Genomic DNA, 17205 nt, shown 5'->3' on the forward strand with positions numbered 1-17205 from the left:
AGGGGAGGAGAGAGGGGGATCATTTAGTCAGGCAAGTTGAAATACTTGTGCTGACAGAGGAAGCGGAAGAGTATGATGTTGAATTCCTACCACAGAAGACCTTCCTCCCTTAAACCACACGTAGCTGTTGATCTACCCAAATTAGGTTGGAATGATGGAGGAAGTGTTGGAGTAATCACAGCTGTAAATCTGTTCCCTAGAACTTGTTACCGATCCACCTCTTCCAGATGTTCCACACCCCCCAAGTGAGGCCTGTCCGCAGTATGGGAATCACTGCTTTAGGCAAAATCCAATGGTAACTTAGGGATGTGTGGGACATCTCCACCTCCCCTCTCCCAAAACGTTGATAATCTTGGTGAGACTCTTTAGATTTTCCTCAAATTTCCTCAAACGTTTTGCCTGAGGAGGAACCACTATTCCCCCCCCCCCCCCCAGTTTCACTTCAGGGGAAATTTCTGTGGCATCTCAGTTTTCTTGCTATCCATAAGGCAATTTGCTATAGTTATGCTGTGCACTTGCTGTGCAGGTGAGTAGGTCCTCTCACCTGGGAAGAAATCGCCTTGCTCGACTTCCTTCATATATCACTGAAGTTACACTGTAGATTGAGTCTTTCTTTTTCTCACCTTTTTTCTTTTTCAGAAAACTCGGTACGAAACCTACGTGTCTCTTCTCACAGAGGGAGCCGGCAAGGAGTTGCTGAGCACCAATGAGAACGACGGCCTGGGACTGAAGAAATGCCACTCAAGCCCCTCATTAAATCAGGAGTCCCCTCTTAGTGCCAAGGTGAAGCGTAACATCTCCGAGAGGAAAGACTATAGACCCGAAACACCGAGCATCAAGCAGAAGGTTACTTAGGGCAACTGAGGCAGGCTGGAGGAACAACATGATCACTCGCTCTTTGATAACCTGTCCTTTGCAAAAACAAAACAAACAAAAATTAACACATCTGCCTGAATGGGGTGTTAGTGACATTTTCAATTGTAAATTTTTGTTGTTTCTGTACAGGTTGTTGGAGATGTTTTGGCTTCTGACTTGCATTTGCCTAGTTCATTTATCATAAAGCAATTGATCCAGTCCTTTTAAAAAGAGAGAGAGAGAGAGGAGGAAAATAAGGTACAGCGAGGGAGAGATTTGATGATGTAATTATCTCTCTCATCTTTTTATCTTACTTTGTTGGCTTGTAATTTTCATATCTCAAGTCATCTGCTGCTTTCCTGCAGTAGGGCAAGTAACTGGACAAACCGAAGCTTACTGAGTCATTTAGCTTTGTGAACGGATTCTTGCATTTTCCAAGGTGGCACAATAGTAGTCTCACTATTCAGAGACTAGGTGAAACTGCACATCCTTGGGGAAAATTAAGTTTCTAAGTGCTGCAGAGCTCTGTAACTAACATGTGGTGGGAGCCATGTCAATTGCTAGACTGTGAAAAAACCCCAGTTGTGATCTCTGAGCCCCACACGCTGTAAGGGGCTGAAAAGCGAAGGAGAAAAAATGGAGTTAACAAAGCTAGCATACTAGATTTAGACACCAAGGAAGGCTTTTGGTGATCTTAAATGGCTCCAACCAAAACTGGGTTATTTTTCCATTTCATTGAACTGAAGGTTTTTTCCCATGGACTTCTCTGTTTTATCAGCAAGTTGTGCTACCTGTACAGTTTTCAGCAGTATCTTAGTCATACAATTGCTGTACAGACAGCTGTAATGTGTATTTATTTTCCATTGGCATTACGATCCTCCTCCAGAAGTATGTTCAGGCACTTTATAGTCTAAAAGACTGCAGCTGAGAATTTCTCTCTGAATGCTGGAATGTCTGAAGGGACAGCATGTTACTCAGTTCCCTTCTGTAACTAAAAGTCACGGAGACCTAGAGATACGGTGTTTGGAATGACAGCTAGATTCTTTCTTCCTACAAATGAAAAACTGGCTCCATTCCAGCCATCCTGTGCCAGCCAGCAGATCCCTCCAGCTAAAATATCACCCACCATAGATAATGCCCTCCACATTCTGTTTCCTTTCATCGCAAAGAGAACATGGGCTAAGAATAAAAATGATAGATTTTCACGTTGGCTCCCAGAACAGGCAGCTCAAAGTTAAGGACACACATTGCTCCCGTATGTGATGGGTGAGGAACCTGCGGCTGTTCAGCTGTCGTTGGACTGCAACTGGCATAATCTCTGGCCATTGGCTATGCTGACTGGGCCTGATGGGAATTCAGCAAAGTGTCCACGGGTTCCCCATCCCTGCTGTTGATCTGAGGGCAATGTGTGTGTATGTATTTCTGTCTGTCACAGACAGGGTAAAGGATGAGCTTCCACTTTCCCCTGAAGCCATCTGCCTCAGAGATGAGGAAGAAGGGCTATAGTGACATGCTGTACTAAATCAAAAGCCGCCATTTGCCAGGACACAGGCTAGGTGCAACTAGAAGTGTTGCTCTATCCCTCAGTCTCTGTGGCGAAAGGCGCATGTTCCTGGCATTGGCAGTCAGAGTGGCAACTAGTTGAGATTAATCCAAGAAGTGGGACAGGAATCCCTTGTCACCTACACCTTCCCAGGGAGACCCAACCTGTAGCTGAGAATTGTCAGTCCTGTTACGTTATGAAGGGCGAAACCAGCCATTAATGTAGACCGGTTGATAGTCACTGTGAGAATGAATGAGCCCAGAAGTGTGGCATTTGTGAGGCAGTGGCTCGCAGGTTCTTCTGCCGTAGCTCATTTTTCACCAGTGGTTCAGAAAAGTCAGCAAGCTGTCCAGTTATAATGAGAAGAGAGAGACAGTAATAAAGTGACAGAACCGATTAGCATTGTCTGAGAAGGAAGAGGTGACCTTGGCTTCACTCCTGTGTGTATCGTCTCTGGTGGAGTGCAGGCAAAAAGTGAATATGACTTTAAAAAGATGGGGTGGGGGAAAGGAAATGCCCACTGTTTTGAAAGCTGGGGAAGCAGGTAGAGGTGAGGAAAAAAGAGAGATTGCAGTTACCAACATGTGCAAAGCCATGATATTCCATTGTGATTTTCTCTGGCGTTTTCCGTAGATGGAACAAATTGAATTATTCAGGAGCCTTCTGTGTTGCTTGGCTGTTGGCCTCTATGGCTGTTTGCTGAGTGTTGCTGAGTGGTGTTTGCCAACTCTAGAATAGCAGTTTTTCTTGGAATGGCTGTGACGTAGGTTCAGACATGGTGTTCACCCTAAAGTTTGGAGTAGGAATTATCAGGTGGTGGGTGGTATTCACCTTGCTTCCACTGAAGATGCAGAGTCACGGGGTGGTCAAGATTCGCACAGTTAAACCACTGTAGTCTGATGATCAAAGGAGAGGTAGTGACTCTTTATACCCTTCCCTTGGAGGTTAATGAGCTTTGCATCAGCTAAGATTTGGGAAGGGAGGATACATATTGCAGTCATGCAACAACTGGGTGACCCATTTACGACTCTTTTGAAGGAGAGATGACAGTGTGTGTGTGTGTGTGTGAGAGAGAGAGAGAGAGAGAGAGAGAGAGCACAGAGGAGCTGATCCAGTATAATGCCCATATTTGTGTCGGTTACAGTATGCTTTAGGGTGCCCAGATGCACAGCTTTGTAAGAGTTTCAGGCTGAGAAAAGCTGCTCCTTCTCAGTCTGCCTCTTCTGCAACTGTTTAAAGGCACACAAGCACTATCTTCTTTTGCATTTCCCCCTATATATACCCACCCCTTGACAATCTGCACTGTGGGGCAGAGAGCTTTTCTCTTGGCCAGATAGCACTGTCTTGGGGGTCTCATCTGAGAGGTGGGTGACGCAGACATTGTTGGAGGCTTAGGGTTGTACTCACTGTAATGCCTACTCAGAATAGACCCAGTGAAATTAATAGACACAACTAATTTTGGGCCATTAATTGCAGCAGGTCTGTTTAGAGTGAAGCTTAGTTGAATGCAACCCTTAGTACTTGGTACCACTTCCTAGGTGCAAGTTGGCAGTGTCTTTTGGAGCAGTGGGTGGCTTTGTATTCTGGGGGACAGGAGTACTTGTTTTGTCTGCCTGACAGTGGCCCTTGGGCTGGAACTGCCTTTTGTGCAAACCTGATCCCATCACTGATGGTTCTATGAGTCTAAGGATGGTTTGAGTTTGAGCATGGTTTCCAAAGAGAATGAAAGAATATTAAATTATAGAAGATCGATCTCTCTCTCGATCTCTCTCTCTCTCTCTCTCTCTCTCTCTCTCTCTCTCTTTCCCTCCACACACACACACACACACACACACACACACACACACACACTTTGAGTATTATTTTCTTTCCTGAATGAATGAATCTGTGGGTGTTTTAGTGACCTGGATTGGCCCAAAGGCCAATGGCCATCTTTGCTTTAGAAAATTGGCAGGGAGAGGAGAGCGGAAACCAGTAAAAGAGCTGAGTACTGGTAGTTCAGGGAAAGGAAGGAAGGGCACCTGGGGAGATCCGTATCCTCAAAGGAAGGTTCCCCAGTGAAACATTCACCTTGCTCTTTTGCCCATGGATAAAACATAGCTACTACTGACGTGCCATCCTCTTTCCCCCCCCACTTCCTGTTGTTGAGAAGCTCAGGATGCAAACTGAGCCCGTTGTACACCATGTTCCTGTGTGGTAGCTTAAAAAGGCTGGGTAACCACAGAGAAACCTTCTGCTGATCATTTTGCAGTACTGCAGGGCACCAAAATAGCCCCCGAGATAGCAGTTTTAAGTTGCACAATTGAAAGCTGGAGTGTGCTTCACACGTGCTCTCGTTCGCAATGTGTACCATAATGAATGCCGAAGCCTCATTGTGAACATTGACGGAGCAAATAAATTGAAATGCTGCATTTTATATCTGTTCTTTCTTATTTATTTTAAGAACCGTAGGGGAATTCTAATTATTTATTACTAGCAAAATGTCCGTCATGATGACGGAGCATATGTGTTGAGGGAGTGCTTGTAAATTGCAAGGACAACCCCACCCCACCCACCATTCCCACCCTGCACCTCTCAGACAGCATCTCTGTTAGGCCCCTGAAGGTTTTGCTTTCAGTGCAGCATTGTTCCCAAGAGTAGCTCTTTGCTTTTTCTCAAAGCACTACATTTATTTTTCCTGTATATTTGCTTCACGGGAGAAAACTGAAAAATGCACCTGAGGAAGCTAAGCTTTTTCCCCCGCCCCTGGTGACACGGGGACTCCAGCCATTTGGGGCTCTGTTTCTTGGTCACGCTAGAATGCGACTGAACTATGGGTTGTGGCTTTTATATACATTCAGATACTTCTTTTATATTCACTTGAGAAGCAAGCTATAGTTGTTCTGATCTAGCATTTCCATAGTGGTGATAGGGACATACATACTCAGAAAAGGTGAACGTTGATACAAAAGTACATCCCTACCTGGAATTATAAGCCATGTGCTTGACCTTAACTGGGGCCGGTTATTCCTTGAAATTATGCCTTGTTATTCTTTTAATCACTTCTCTTTCTTCTTCTCACCCCTCTTGGCCTTACCTTTCACCCCTGGATCTGTTCTTTGTGCAACAGCTCCACATTCCACAACACAACACTGCAGAGTAGTTTCTACATGTGTATATTAACTTGGCTTGTACAGTATATTTATAAATACTCTGTTGGTTGTACAGTATATTTATAAATGGTTGCTTGGTTGCTTGGTTGCTTGCTTTTAAAATTGAGAATCCACATAGTCCACAGTGTAGTAGCAATCTGGGTTTTCAAAAGGAAATAGGATTGCAAGCAGCGCTTAACCTTCTGTACAAGAATTGACCTTTAATGGAGGGTGGCCGACTAGGCTCAATGGGGTGCTGCTCCACCCATGTTAGTCTCTCAGCCAGTTCCCACTAGCCTACCTTCTTACTTAAAACCAGTCCAGGGAGAGGCACTGGCTGTCAGCTTCTTCCCCCTTAGTCTCAGTGTTGCCCTTGCAGAACTCAGCGGGGAGGAGAGTTGGAATAAAAGTAGAATTAGTTGGCTCTACCTCTCATTGGCACTGGTTCTGTCTACTGTTTGGGCTTCCTGCATTCCACCCCACCACCTTCGATGGGCACCAGCCAGAACTGATTATGAGGTTATGATGAGATGGCCAAAACAGATTAGTAAAGTGTTGCTTTGTCTGCTCACCTACCGCAAGTAAGAATTGTCTCCAGGGAAACCATTCAGGATAGCTTTAGAAAATTCATTTACACAAATGACTAGCGTGGGTATGTGTGGGCAGATAGGCTTATAGAACTTTGGGTTTGGTAGTTTCTGTGGTCTAACTTGCAAAGCTGGCCCATATGGATCTTCAGCCGATGGGTTTTTGCCTAATCAGGTTGCTCTCACACAAACTGAAATGGTTGGAAAGTATTCCAAATGCTGATTGCTCCCCATCATGTGCACATGCGCAGAGCTCTCTAAGTCAGTATTTCAGTTTTCCTCTGAGGAGTCTATAAGTAAACCATAAGTAAACTAAGTTCTGCTAAGCTGAGATCTTGCATCTGTTCCTGTTTTATTGCAATTAGATGCTAAGTAAAAATTATCTTAAAGAAAGAAAGAAAGAAAGAAAGAAAGAAAGAAAGAAAGAAAGAAAGCTCTTCGTTTATTTAAAAAATATGATTTACAGCCTAGCCATTGTTCAAGGAGTCATTTATATTCTCCTTTAATTGTGAATATGACATTCCTGAGCTCAGGAAGCTTCTGGCAGACAGTTTGTATGGCATATGTGCTTGCTTTTAACATCTTGCAGTCATATCTTGCAGCTTCTACAACTTGGCACCTTCCCTGTGCCAAATTTGTGATCCGTTCCCAGGATCACTCCAAATGGTGGATTAAATCAACTTAATTTTCTGATTTGCAATGTGCCCTAGGTACCATTGTCTGCAAAGAGGTAATGTGCTCACGTTTCTCAGCAGACAGACTTGTCTGAAAATCAGTGATTGATTTAAATTCCTCTTTCAGACTGTCAAGACTGCTTTAACTGGTACACGGCAGAACAAAACTGTCTTTTCATCAGGCACTGTGCTAGAGTTTACTAGGTTGCCAGACATGGTTGCAAGTTTCGGAAGAGATTGGGGTCTTTATGTGAATATTTTTAAGCAAGCCTCCATCTCTAAGCCTCAGCTCCCCGTCTGCAATAGGCAGAAGATAGCACTGGGCTGGCAGATAGGGTTGTTGCAAGGCTTGCTGTGATAATTTATGTTCAGTGCTTTGAACACTCTGGAAATGTTCAAGTGCTAAGAATGATTCTATCCCAAATTTCTGGATTTCGTTTTGAATTTGGGCAGAATGAAAAGATGCGGATGGGAGGAGCATAGTGGGTCAGTACCGTGTCTGGGCTATTGCCAAGGAAAACAGGCAAGATCATGAGGCAAAACATGAACCTTTGCTAAATAATGGGTCTTGTATTCTTGATGAAAAGGCCTGTAAAATATTTTGGACAGCTGGCTAGTGTCTCTTCAAAATAAAAAAACAACAATTCTTTAGAGAGGCATATCGTAGCACTTAGGATGTCATACTGCATGTGAATTTTGCCTTGAGAACTTGAATTGACTGGCAAATTTAGAACATAAATTTCACCTTGTACTAGTAACGTGTGCCATGCCTTTTAAGTGACTGTGTGTTGTATGACAGGTAGCTGTTGTGGCAGAATACAATAGGTCTCCTATTGTATAATGAGCTTATTGTTTCTGGGTGCTTTGCTTTAGTCATCATTTCCTATCTCTACCCCCCCAAAAAAAAATAATAATAATCAGCTGTGAATGGATGTAAACTACAGCAAGCATTTGCCTCTTTTTCAGATGCGGCTTTAGGAAAGAAGCAGCCAGAGGCATTAGCTATTTTATTCAGTTTACATAAGGATTGCTGGATAGTAATTCCAGAAATGTTCCCTTTAGTCCAAGCCTTCTCTGACTTCTGTGTTCATAGCAGAGATGGCATTTAAACCGCACGTCCTTCCCACTTGTTTCGACTTACGTTTAAAGTTTTTCTGTGTTTAGAATAGCGGTTTGTCTGAAGCAACTGTAACCACCTTTGCTCAATCCATAGCTGCAGTGAGCTTTCCATCCTCCCTTACGCAGAGGTATGTGAGATTCAAAAGCTTACATATTCATGTGACATTAGAAGTTAGTCCAGTCGGGACCCAGTTTATTTCTTTGTTACCTCTTGAAGAAATGGTGTAGTTGACTTGACATTTGCAGTGACTCTGAGGATGAGGTTTTATTTATTATTTCTAACAGGGAAATGCCAACTCAAGGAGATCTTTCTGTACCATTGTTTTGTGGTTATTCATTTGATTTCTTGGTGGAGACATTTCCCTGTCAAAGCTGATTGTAAATGGTTAGTGGGAGTTTAAAGTAGTACCGCTGCATAATGTGTCGGCATATGAATCAATCGGTTGTGCATAGCAGTACTGAAATGTGCTCATGGGATCAGGAATACCATTAACAGGGACTTCATGCCTTGCTTCTGTTTCAGTAAAATGCCCTTAACACTTGCTTAGTTCCTCCACTGAAATTATACACAAGGGTTGGGCTGGACCCTGCTCTAGGTCTTGAAAGCCCATGTCCTGAGTGGTGAAGCTTTCACCATAGCAACACCGAAAAGGTAGCACTCCATTTCTCTTTTCTTGGATCGCCCAGTGTCAAGGAAGAACATTTAAAGCTTACCCACACTTTAACTTTTGTCTCCCTCTTTCCACGCACAGGTCTGCAGGTTCAGGGTCCAAGCGTTTTATTTTTCCTCCGGAGCTTTTCCTGCAAAAAACCTGCTCTTTAGCGCTCAATCAAAGCAAACATCAATTTGGCTTGTCGTTTACTCCGATTAAGCTTTAAAGAGTGGGTTTTTGTGGGGAAACCTCAGGAGCAAAAGCGGGGGGCGCTTGGACAGAGAGCTTTAAAACGTGGACTGTACCTGGAAAGAGCAGAGGAAAGCATGGATAAGCCCTTAAAGTCAAGGCAGAACATGGAGCTCTTCCCTTCCTCCTAAGCTTCCCCTCTCACCTCTAGTTCATCTGAGGCCTGCACACAGAAGAATCAGAGTTAAGATGGAAAGCATATCTCTCGAGTATCCCTCACATTGAGGGACATAGTGCATTACGCACTACTGCCAACCTCCAATGACTTGATGATCTTATCTCAAGACAAGGAGAGTAGGCCAGACTTTTCTCAAAGGTAGTCAAAAGGGTGTCCTAATGAAAAACATGTGGATACTGTTGTAGAAGGCAGCATGTGGAAGAGTTTGGTGCTGGTGGTGTTGAAGGCTGCCATCGGCTGTGGTGGCTTGTGACAGGTCTTCAGAGCCACACACAAGTCAAGAGCATCAGCCTTGAGTTGAGTTGCTGGAAATCCCTCCTACAATTCCAGCAGCCGTTGAGAATGCTGGTGTGTCAAGGTTGAACTTCAGCAGTCCTATACACAGCTGCCACCAAAATGGTTTGTTCTTGCTGGTACGAGCTTATAGAACATGACCTCTCTGGGGAATGTTGATCATAAGCATAATAGGAAGACAAAACAATTGTTCCTGTGCACTCATGCATGCACACAAAAACACACAAACCTGCATGCAAACAAACTGGTGCAAATTCCTTTGTTACCCCTTTATTTTTATTTTTTTAAAGGAATTGTCCGTGTATATTCTAAGCTAAAATCTAAACAACAACTGAGGTTGAATTGTAGACTATACTAGCCTTCATCCCGTTACACGACTATAACCCTAACCATGTAGGTTACCTGGCCTCCATCAGTCTTGGTTCACGGCCAACCCTTTCCCCTAATTGTTGTCCTTCCACTACTGTTCATTGGCCAATTGTACTATTGACCAATCATTTTCTTCTTAGATACGGAGTAGATTTTGTTATGCCAGGCAGGATCCTGAAGCTACTCTATGTGCCAGGATTCTGCCCATGAAGGTTAATTTCTCCCTATGGGAACAAGAAGGGGCAAAGCACAACCTACTTCCTTCATACCAGTAGCCAAAGGGTCCAAAGCATTTTGTTAATATTCTCTACAGGTACTATAGAATTTCCTTTAAAATCTCTATTCCCTCTTTACAGGTACTAGAAACACAATTTCATATTTAATGAAGGCACTTATGGAGACCCTCTTCCACATGGTAGATGGACTCACTTATGTGGATATTGTTTTTATATCATTGAAATAATATTTTGGGGATTAAGTTTACATTTGCTTTTGGTTTTTTTCCTGTATATAAATACACTTCTGTCTGTTTTACCATTGCTGGAGTCTCCCTTCTATGGTATGCAGACAATAATTTGCCTGATGTTACAAAGCTGTGAGATATCGTAGTTTCCTCCCCAGCCCCTTTCTTGTGTACATGTTCATGACCATGACAACTACGTTTTTTAAAAAATGAGTTGGAATATTCTTGCTTTGGCGCAATGAAAACATAAAGCCTCTTGGATGGATTTTTATGTTTATGGAAGTGAACAAGCTGGTGAAGGATTTCACTTATGTATATGATATATGTATATGTAAAAACAAAACAAAAAAAACTAGAAAAGAAATAAACCAAATGTATTTCATCTGCTGGAACGGAAGGTCATTATTTAAGCTTGCCCTGTGGTACCGTTGCCAAAGAACAGCATAATTATCTGATTGGTTTTCACTTTCTCAGAGCATCCCCACATTGTGAGTCATGTGTAATAATAATAATAATAATAATAATAAGGCACAAATCCCCATTCAGTTTATTTTTTTTATTTTTTTCCATTTTTAAAAAATCGATATTCAGTTTAAGGTAACATTTCGTTTTTCAGCTCCATCAGCTTTCACTCCCAAGTTTTTGTGGGCTCTTGACCCAGTGGGCTGTCAGCGAACACTGCTAGTGTCCTGAGGAAGATTTTGAGCATTTATCAAGCATGGTAGTCCACTGGAAAAGCTATTAATTCATACTGTGTTCATTCGTGCATTTTTCACCCATTGAATAAAGGCATATCACTGGCCTATGAAACCATCCTCATAGTCTAATCCTCTCAATGCTCAGACTGCCTTGGCCAGCTTCTCTGCTAATGCATTAGACCATTCTTGTCCTGTACATCCAGCCTTTTCTCCATGGAATAAATACACTTGTTGACAAACCTGGTGACACTTATGACAATTGTTTTTTTCTTCCTTAAATCACTGTTTAAAACAAATCTGGTTACATAACAAAAAGCATAAGGAGAACTGGTTGATTTTTTTTTAGGCTGATACTTTCAGGGTAAACATTTCACATGAAAGACTGATCACTGGATAAGACCCAACTAGTTCAACCATTCGTGAAATATTTCGCTTTACCTATCTGTAAAAATCGCAAGCAAACACATGGCAAAGTTCTAATATGTTTTAAAGGCTCCCTGGGACTACACTACAGTGGTGCCCCGCAAGACAAATGCCTCGCAAGATGAAAAACTCGCTAGACGAAAGGGTTTTGCAGTTTTTGAGCTGCTTCGCAAGACGAATTTCCCTATGGGCTTGCTTCGCAAGACGAAAATGTCTTGCAAGTTTGTTTCCTTTTTCTTAACACCGTTAATACAGTTGCGACTTGACTTCAAGGAGCAACTAATAGAACGCGGTGTGGTAGCCTTTTTTGAGGTTTTTGGTGATTTTTGAAGCTTTTCCAAAACTTCCGACACCGTGCTTCGCAAGACGAAAAATTCGCTAGACGAAAAAACTCACGGAACGAATTAATTTCGTCTTGCGAGGCACCACTGTACCTCATAAGACATTACTATATATATTTCCCAAACAACATATATAACCCCTGAACTCCATTCCCAAGCCTGGTATCCCCTCCTTGCACCTTACCTGCACACCCTGTGCTTATTGTCCTTGGGCAGTTGCCTCTGGATCACATTTTGGACCTGAACCAAGTCTCTGCGCTGGACCCTGACTTGCTTGGATGGTGTTGCGCCTTCAACCTGCTGTCCTTGGTAAGTGTTCTGGTAAGAGGCTTATATCTCCTGGCACTGGGACATTAGCCTCCAGGGGTACCCACTGGAGTTCGACAGTCAGCATCATAATCCCTTCCCAGCACATCTCTTGCCCAACACAGAGAGAAGGGCTACCTAAAATGGCCAAGCTACCTTTCTTCTGGCAGAGAACCCAAGATAGCGTACACGTGGTTCCTAGGCAGTCAGCCCTCCAGGAACTGACCAGATGCAGACCTGCTTAGCTTCATTAAGCTGGTGGCCTTCAAACCATATTCTGGGATCGTGTTTATCTGTCTTAACGATTTGGAATTGATGGAAGAAGTTGAAGTTCTTGCTTTTCCCATCTTGCCCCGAGAAGTAGGTATGGTGTTGAGAAGTTTTACCAATAAGATTCCTGTTTGCCATTCAGTCATTAAAATTAAGCTGATATGCCAGCTAGCCAGTAAGAGTCACGCTCTTGATTTTACCCAATTTTGATCAGGCTGTTAACCTATCCCAAAATATTACGCTATTACATGAATGTTAATGTCATGGATATTCACCATCTCTATATCATCATCTCTCTCCCCCACCCTGCCACTGACAGCTCTGATAAGCATTTTCTGCTGATCCCTTTAATCTTTACTCATCTCGATTGCTCAGAATACATTAAGCAAGAATGGAATGGAATGACAAAGCAGTAGCTTCAGATTGCAAACTGGAAAACAGTTGTGCCTATTTTGACTGGGGCTGTATATTGTGCATTCAAGCCAAGGGCAGCCTTTGTTCGTCCATTTAAGAAATTCACATCCCACCTTTCGAAGGGGGGGGGGGAGGAAAGGAAGAAATCCTTGCAAGGCAGCTTTACAAAATCTTTAAAGCAGGATCCAATAATTTAAATACACTTAAAACCAGCCAAATCCCCAAAAATAACAGCAGTCACTACCAACCAGCATGCATCATGTGTCATAGATTATTGCACCATCAAAGCCACCTTTGTTTGTTACTTGCGTCTCAAGGTATGAATGTTGACATTGGGGGCAGGGCATTTAGCTCTGCCCTCCCCAAGCCAAGCAGCTATTGCTACTCCCACCATAACTTACACGGGGGGAGCTTTCTCTACAGCTGGATACCTATTTTGGGAGTTCTAACAAACCTGGTAATGGTAGGAGTCACATAACTTCAGGGATGCAGCTAAATGTGAATAACGTGAAGAGGACTTGGGTGACAACTTGCCTGTTGGAATGCAGCTTTGGAGATCAAACATCACAAACCACGCTTCCATATAACCTCATCCTAAAGGGGTACCTTTACCTTTAGGGATGCAGGTGGCGCTGTGGGTAAAACCTCAGTGCCTAGGACTTGCTGATCGTAAGGTCGGCGGTTCGAATCCCCGCAGCGGGGTGAGCTCCCGTCGTTCAGTCCCAGCTCTTGCCCACCTAGCAGTTCGAAAGCACCCCTAAGTGCAAGTAGATAAATACGTACCGCTTTCTAGCGGGAAGGTAAACGGCGTTTCTGTGTGCGGCGCTGGTGCTGGCTCGCCAGTTGCAGCTTCGTCACGCTGGCCACGTGACCTGGAAGTGTCTTCGGACGGCGCCGGCTCCCGGCCTCTTGAGCGAGATGAGCGCGCAACGCTAGAGTTGGTCATGACTGGCCCATACGGGCAGGGGTACCTTTACCTTTAAACCCAGTGTTTTCCAATGGCATACATTTAGTTGTCAGTCATCAAGTGTAGAGAAGAGAGATCGAGGGATGAACATGCATGTGTGAACCAGCCCTTTGTGACACACTGAAATAGCTGTGATGGGTAGTAGGCTACATTTCTATACTAGTAAATAAATACGACACCCACCCCTTTTCCGGGCATCTTCCTTCAGTCAATTTTTTCCCAGGGCTCTTCCCCCATTTCCGCAAACTGTGTGCTCGTGTATATGTCAACAGTGAACCGCAGCAAACCCAAAACACATTTGCAAGCTTTGTCGCATGTTCATGTTGGTCCAGAAGGACTCAGGAAGAGAGTATGAGAAAGAAGAGAATCTCCAGCCATTAAGCTCATAGGCACAGTTTGTGATTTAAGGCACTGTGTCTGAACGCCAATTTTTTGTTGTTGTTCTGGAGTTTCCCCTGCTAAAATCTCTTTAAAGTGCAATTGGAACAAACATCAATCCACAGTATACCTGAATTGATGTTTGCTCCAGTTGAGCTTTAAAGAGCGGGTTTTCATGGGGAATGCCCAGGGCAAAAAATATTTTAAATGCTCAGACACAGAGTGTTAGCTTGCAAACCTCTGCCTGGAAAGAGTGATATGAAAGCCAAGTCTGAATAAACCCACAGTCTCTCAGCCTGTTACCTCTTTCCACCCCCCAATTATATCATCAACATTTTTAGCATATACAGTCAAAACACAATTGCATCTTTTATTTTTGTAGACTCTCCATCCTGTTTTCCATGGAGTTGTTGTTTCTCCCCTTCTGCTGCACCCTATCTTCTATCAAATCATAACCACAACATTATAATCTAATTACTTCTGTTGCTCAAAGCTCTAATCCTCCTTGCGAGCTCATCACACTGACGGAGGAGCGGGAGGGGGGACACGGGGGGAGCGCACCACCCCCTGCACCATCGGGGACACCCCCTGACACGCGCCATGCACCCCCCTGTGCCGGGCACCATGCCCCTGCGGGCAGCATGTCACACGCCTAGAACGCATGCCACACCCAGCAGGTGGGATGTCACACCCCCATGGGTGACGTGCCACGCCCCCGGGATGCATGCCAGCCACGCCTCCGCCTTCTCTCTGCCCCCGGTGACAGAGCATGCAGCTTCGCCACTGGCTCATCATACAGTGGTACCTCGGGTTAAGTACCTAATTCGTTCCGGAGGTCCGTACTTAACCTGAAACTGTTCTTAACCTGAAGCACCACTTTAGCTAATGGGGCGTCCTGCTGCTGCTGCACCGCCGGAGCACGATTTCTGTTCTCATCCTGAAGCAAAGTTCTTAACCTGAAGCACTATTTCTGGGTTAGCGGAGTCTGTAACCTGAAGCGTATGTAACCCGAGGTACCACCGTACTATAATATTTCTTTAAATAGTCCGAAAAAGGCATCCATTCTTCCATAAAGCACTCATCATTTTGCTGTTAATGTTGCCAGTTCTGCCTTGTGCACTACCTTACTTATCTATTCTTCTTTGGTTGGAATTCTTTCTTCCTTCCATTTCTGCGCATATAAAATCCTAGCTGCTATTGCTATGTACATAAAAGTCTAAACCACCTCAAAGGGTTGTGAGGATAAAATGGAGAGAGGAAGAGCCATGTGTGCTGTCTTGAGCATGGTGGAATATACGCTTAAAAAATAATAATGAATCATTAAATTAAATAATACTGCCACCAGCACAATTGACTTATTTGTAATGCCAAAGAAGAGATGAGTAGGGTTGGCACGTCACGTCCAGCAGACCTGAAATCTTACCAGCTGCGTGACTTTCATGCAGTTGTTAAAGGCACCAAAGATGTGGCAGGGTAGAAAGTTGGCATGCTGCCCTTTTGCTCTCTGGTGCCAGAAGGAGGACCAGCCTTGTCTTGCTGTATCTGTGAAAACGAGACTCATCCTGCCAGATGCCAGGAACAAGTACTCTCCAATGCGAATGGAGGAATGTTTGCTTGAATGCTTAAGGCCAGGCAAAAAGCCAAACTGTACTTCTGGTTTTAAAAAGGGGGCGGGGAGTGGGAGGCTACTGAAGAGCAACCAAAAGGAAGGATAAGGTAATCTCAGGCCCCGGGCAAATTCTTGTGTATCTGGAGTGATGCAAATGATCCCCCCCCCCCCTTCTCTGCGACACCAAGTTGGAATGATCATCAGTAGCCTTGCGGGCTGTGCAATTGCAACTGAGAAGAGGGTGAGAAGAGTCACTGAGAAGCGGGGGAGGCCAATTGGCTCTAATGCTAATCTCCCACTTCCCAGAATACAACTGAAAATTAACTGGATCAAATAACTAGCAGCCTTTCTGGTCTGGTCAATTTCAGTTTTAGGGTGATAGAAAGTGTTGGCTTTGGTTTGTCATAGTTTGTCATGTTTGTACCACATTTGTCACTGTATGTACCACATACAGTGGTACCTCGGGTTAAGAACTTAATTCGTTCTGGAGGTCCATTCTTAACCTGAAGCACCACTTTAGCTAATGGGGCCTCCCGCTGCCACTGCACAATTACTGTTCTCATCCTGAAGCAAAGTTCTTAACCCGAGGTAATATTTCTGTGTTAGCGGAGTCTGTAACCTGAAGTGTCGTAACCTGAAGCATATGCAACCTGAGGTATCACTGTACATTTTGCCACATTTCCTTATCAGTTTGCAGTCATCATGAAAATCATCCCAGTATGCATATTTTCTTTACGTTTCCCCCTAATACAATGCCTTATGCTATTTTCACCAATCTATACAGGTTTTTTACACACTTTCCCAAATATACAATTTTTTACACATTTTTTTTAGGGCTGGAAAACTGCATCACAACATTCAAAAAGTGGGAATTTCAATGGACAGCTGCATTTTGGTTTTTGCATTGTCGGAGGGAGCCCAAGCAAGGTAGGTTTGCATTAAAATGTGAAAAGTACAAACTCCCCCTCATGCCTTCATGAACTTAGAAAAAAACCAAACATTTTAACACACTAATAAAAATGCTCTGAGCATGCGGTGGGAGAAGGAATTGTAACTCATGGTTTCTCTTCAGTAAGTGGTCATTATAGTTGCACCCAGTGGTATTTTTCTGGAAAAAGAGGTGCCGGAACTCACCACGAATCCCTCCCTTGTTCTCCTATAATGGTAATGATACCCAGCTGAGAAGTGCTGGAACTGAAATCCAGTGAGTTCTGGCTGGGAAAAAAGCCCTCATTGCACCAAAGCAATGACCCAAACACAAGGCTGTTCCTAACTGGACACTTACGGCATCAGGTGGTGAGTTGCATGTGTTGTTGCTTTTTGAAGTCATTTTTGTTTGATTTTACAAATATAAGTTTATAACAATCCAAATACATATCCATATAGGGGACGCGGGTGGCGCTGTGGGTTAAACCACTGAACCCAGGACTTGCCGATCAGAAGGTTGGTGGTTCGAATCCCCGCAACGGGGTGAGCTCCCATTGCTCGGTCCCAGCTCCTGCCAACCTAGGAGTTTGAAAGAATGTCAAAGTGCAAGTAGATAAATAGGTACTGCTCCGGTGGGAAGGTAAATGGAGTTTCCATGAGCTGATCTGGTTCGCTAGAAGCGGCTTAGTCATGCTGGCCACATGACCCGGAAGCTGTACACCGGCTCCCTCGGCCAATAAAGCGAGATGAGCGCTGC

The 17205-nt window shown here is 43.9% G+C and overlaps 2 protein-coding genes across 7 annotated transcripts in view; one reads left to right on the top strand and one right to left on the bottom strand.

The window, feature by feature from the left end:
- LOC310696199 (PH and SEC7 domain-containing protein 3-like) overlaps window positions 1–10497 on the top strand; it is a 152619-nt gene extending 142122 nt beyond the window's left edge. For all 6 annotated transcript variants that reach the window (XM_083481403.1, XM_083481402.1, XM_083481405.1 and 3 more), the window contains one exon: window positions 640–10497. In XM_083481403.1, the coding sequence (XP_083337529.1) occupies window positions 640–855 (216 nt within the window). In that variant the 3' untranslated portion in view covers window positions 856–10497. The remainder of the gene's footprint in view (window positions 1–639) is intronic.
- LOC310696250 (uncharacterized protein) overlaps window positions 1–17205 on the bottom strand; it is a 960839-nt gene that overhangs the window by 694736 nt on the left and 248898 nt on the right. The gene's annotated exons all lie outside the window — the stretch shown is intronic.

This window comes from Podarcis liolepis (genome assembly GCF_965112155.1).
Source record: "Podarcis liolepis genome assembly, chromosome: 17".
Classification (NCBI taxonomy): Eukaryota; Metazoa; Chordata; class Lepidosauria; order Squamata; family Lacertidae; genus Podarcis; species Podarcis liolepis.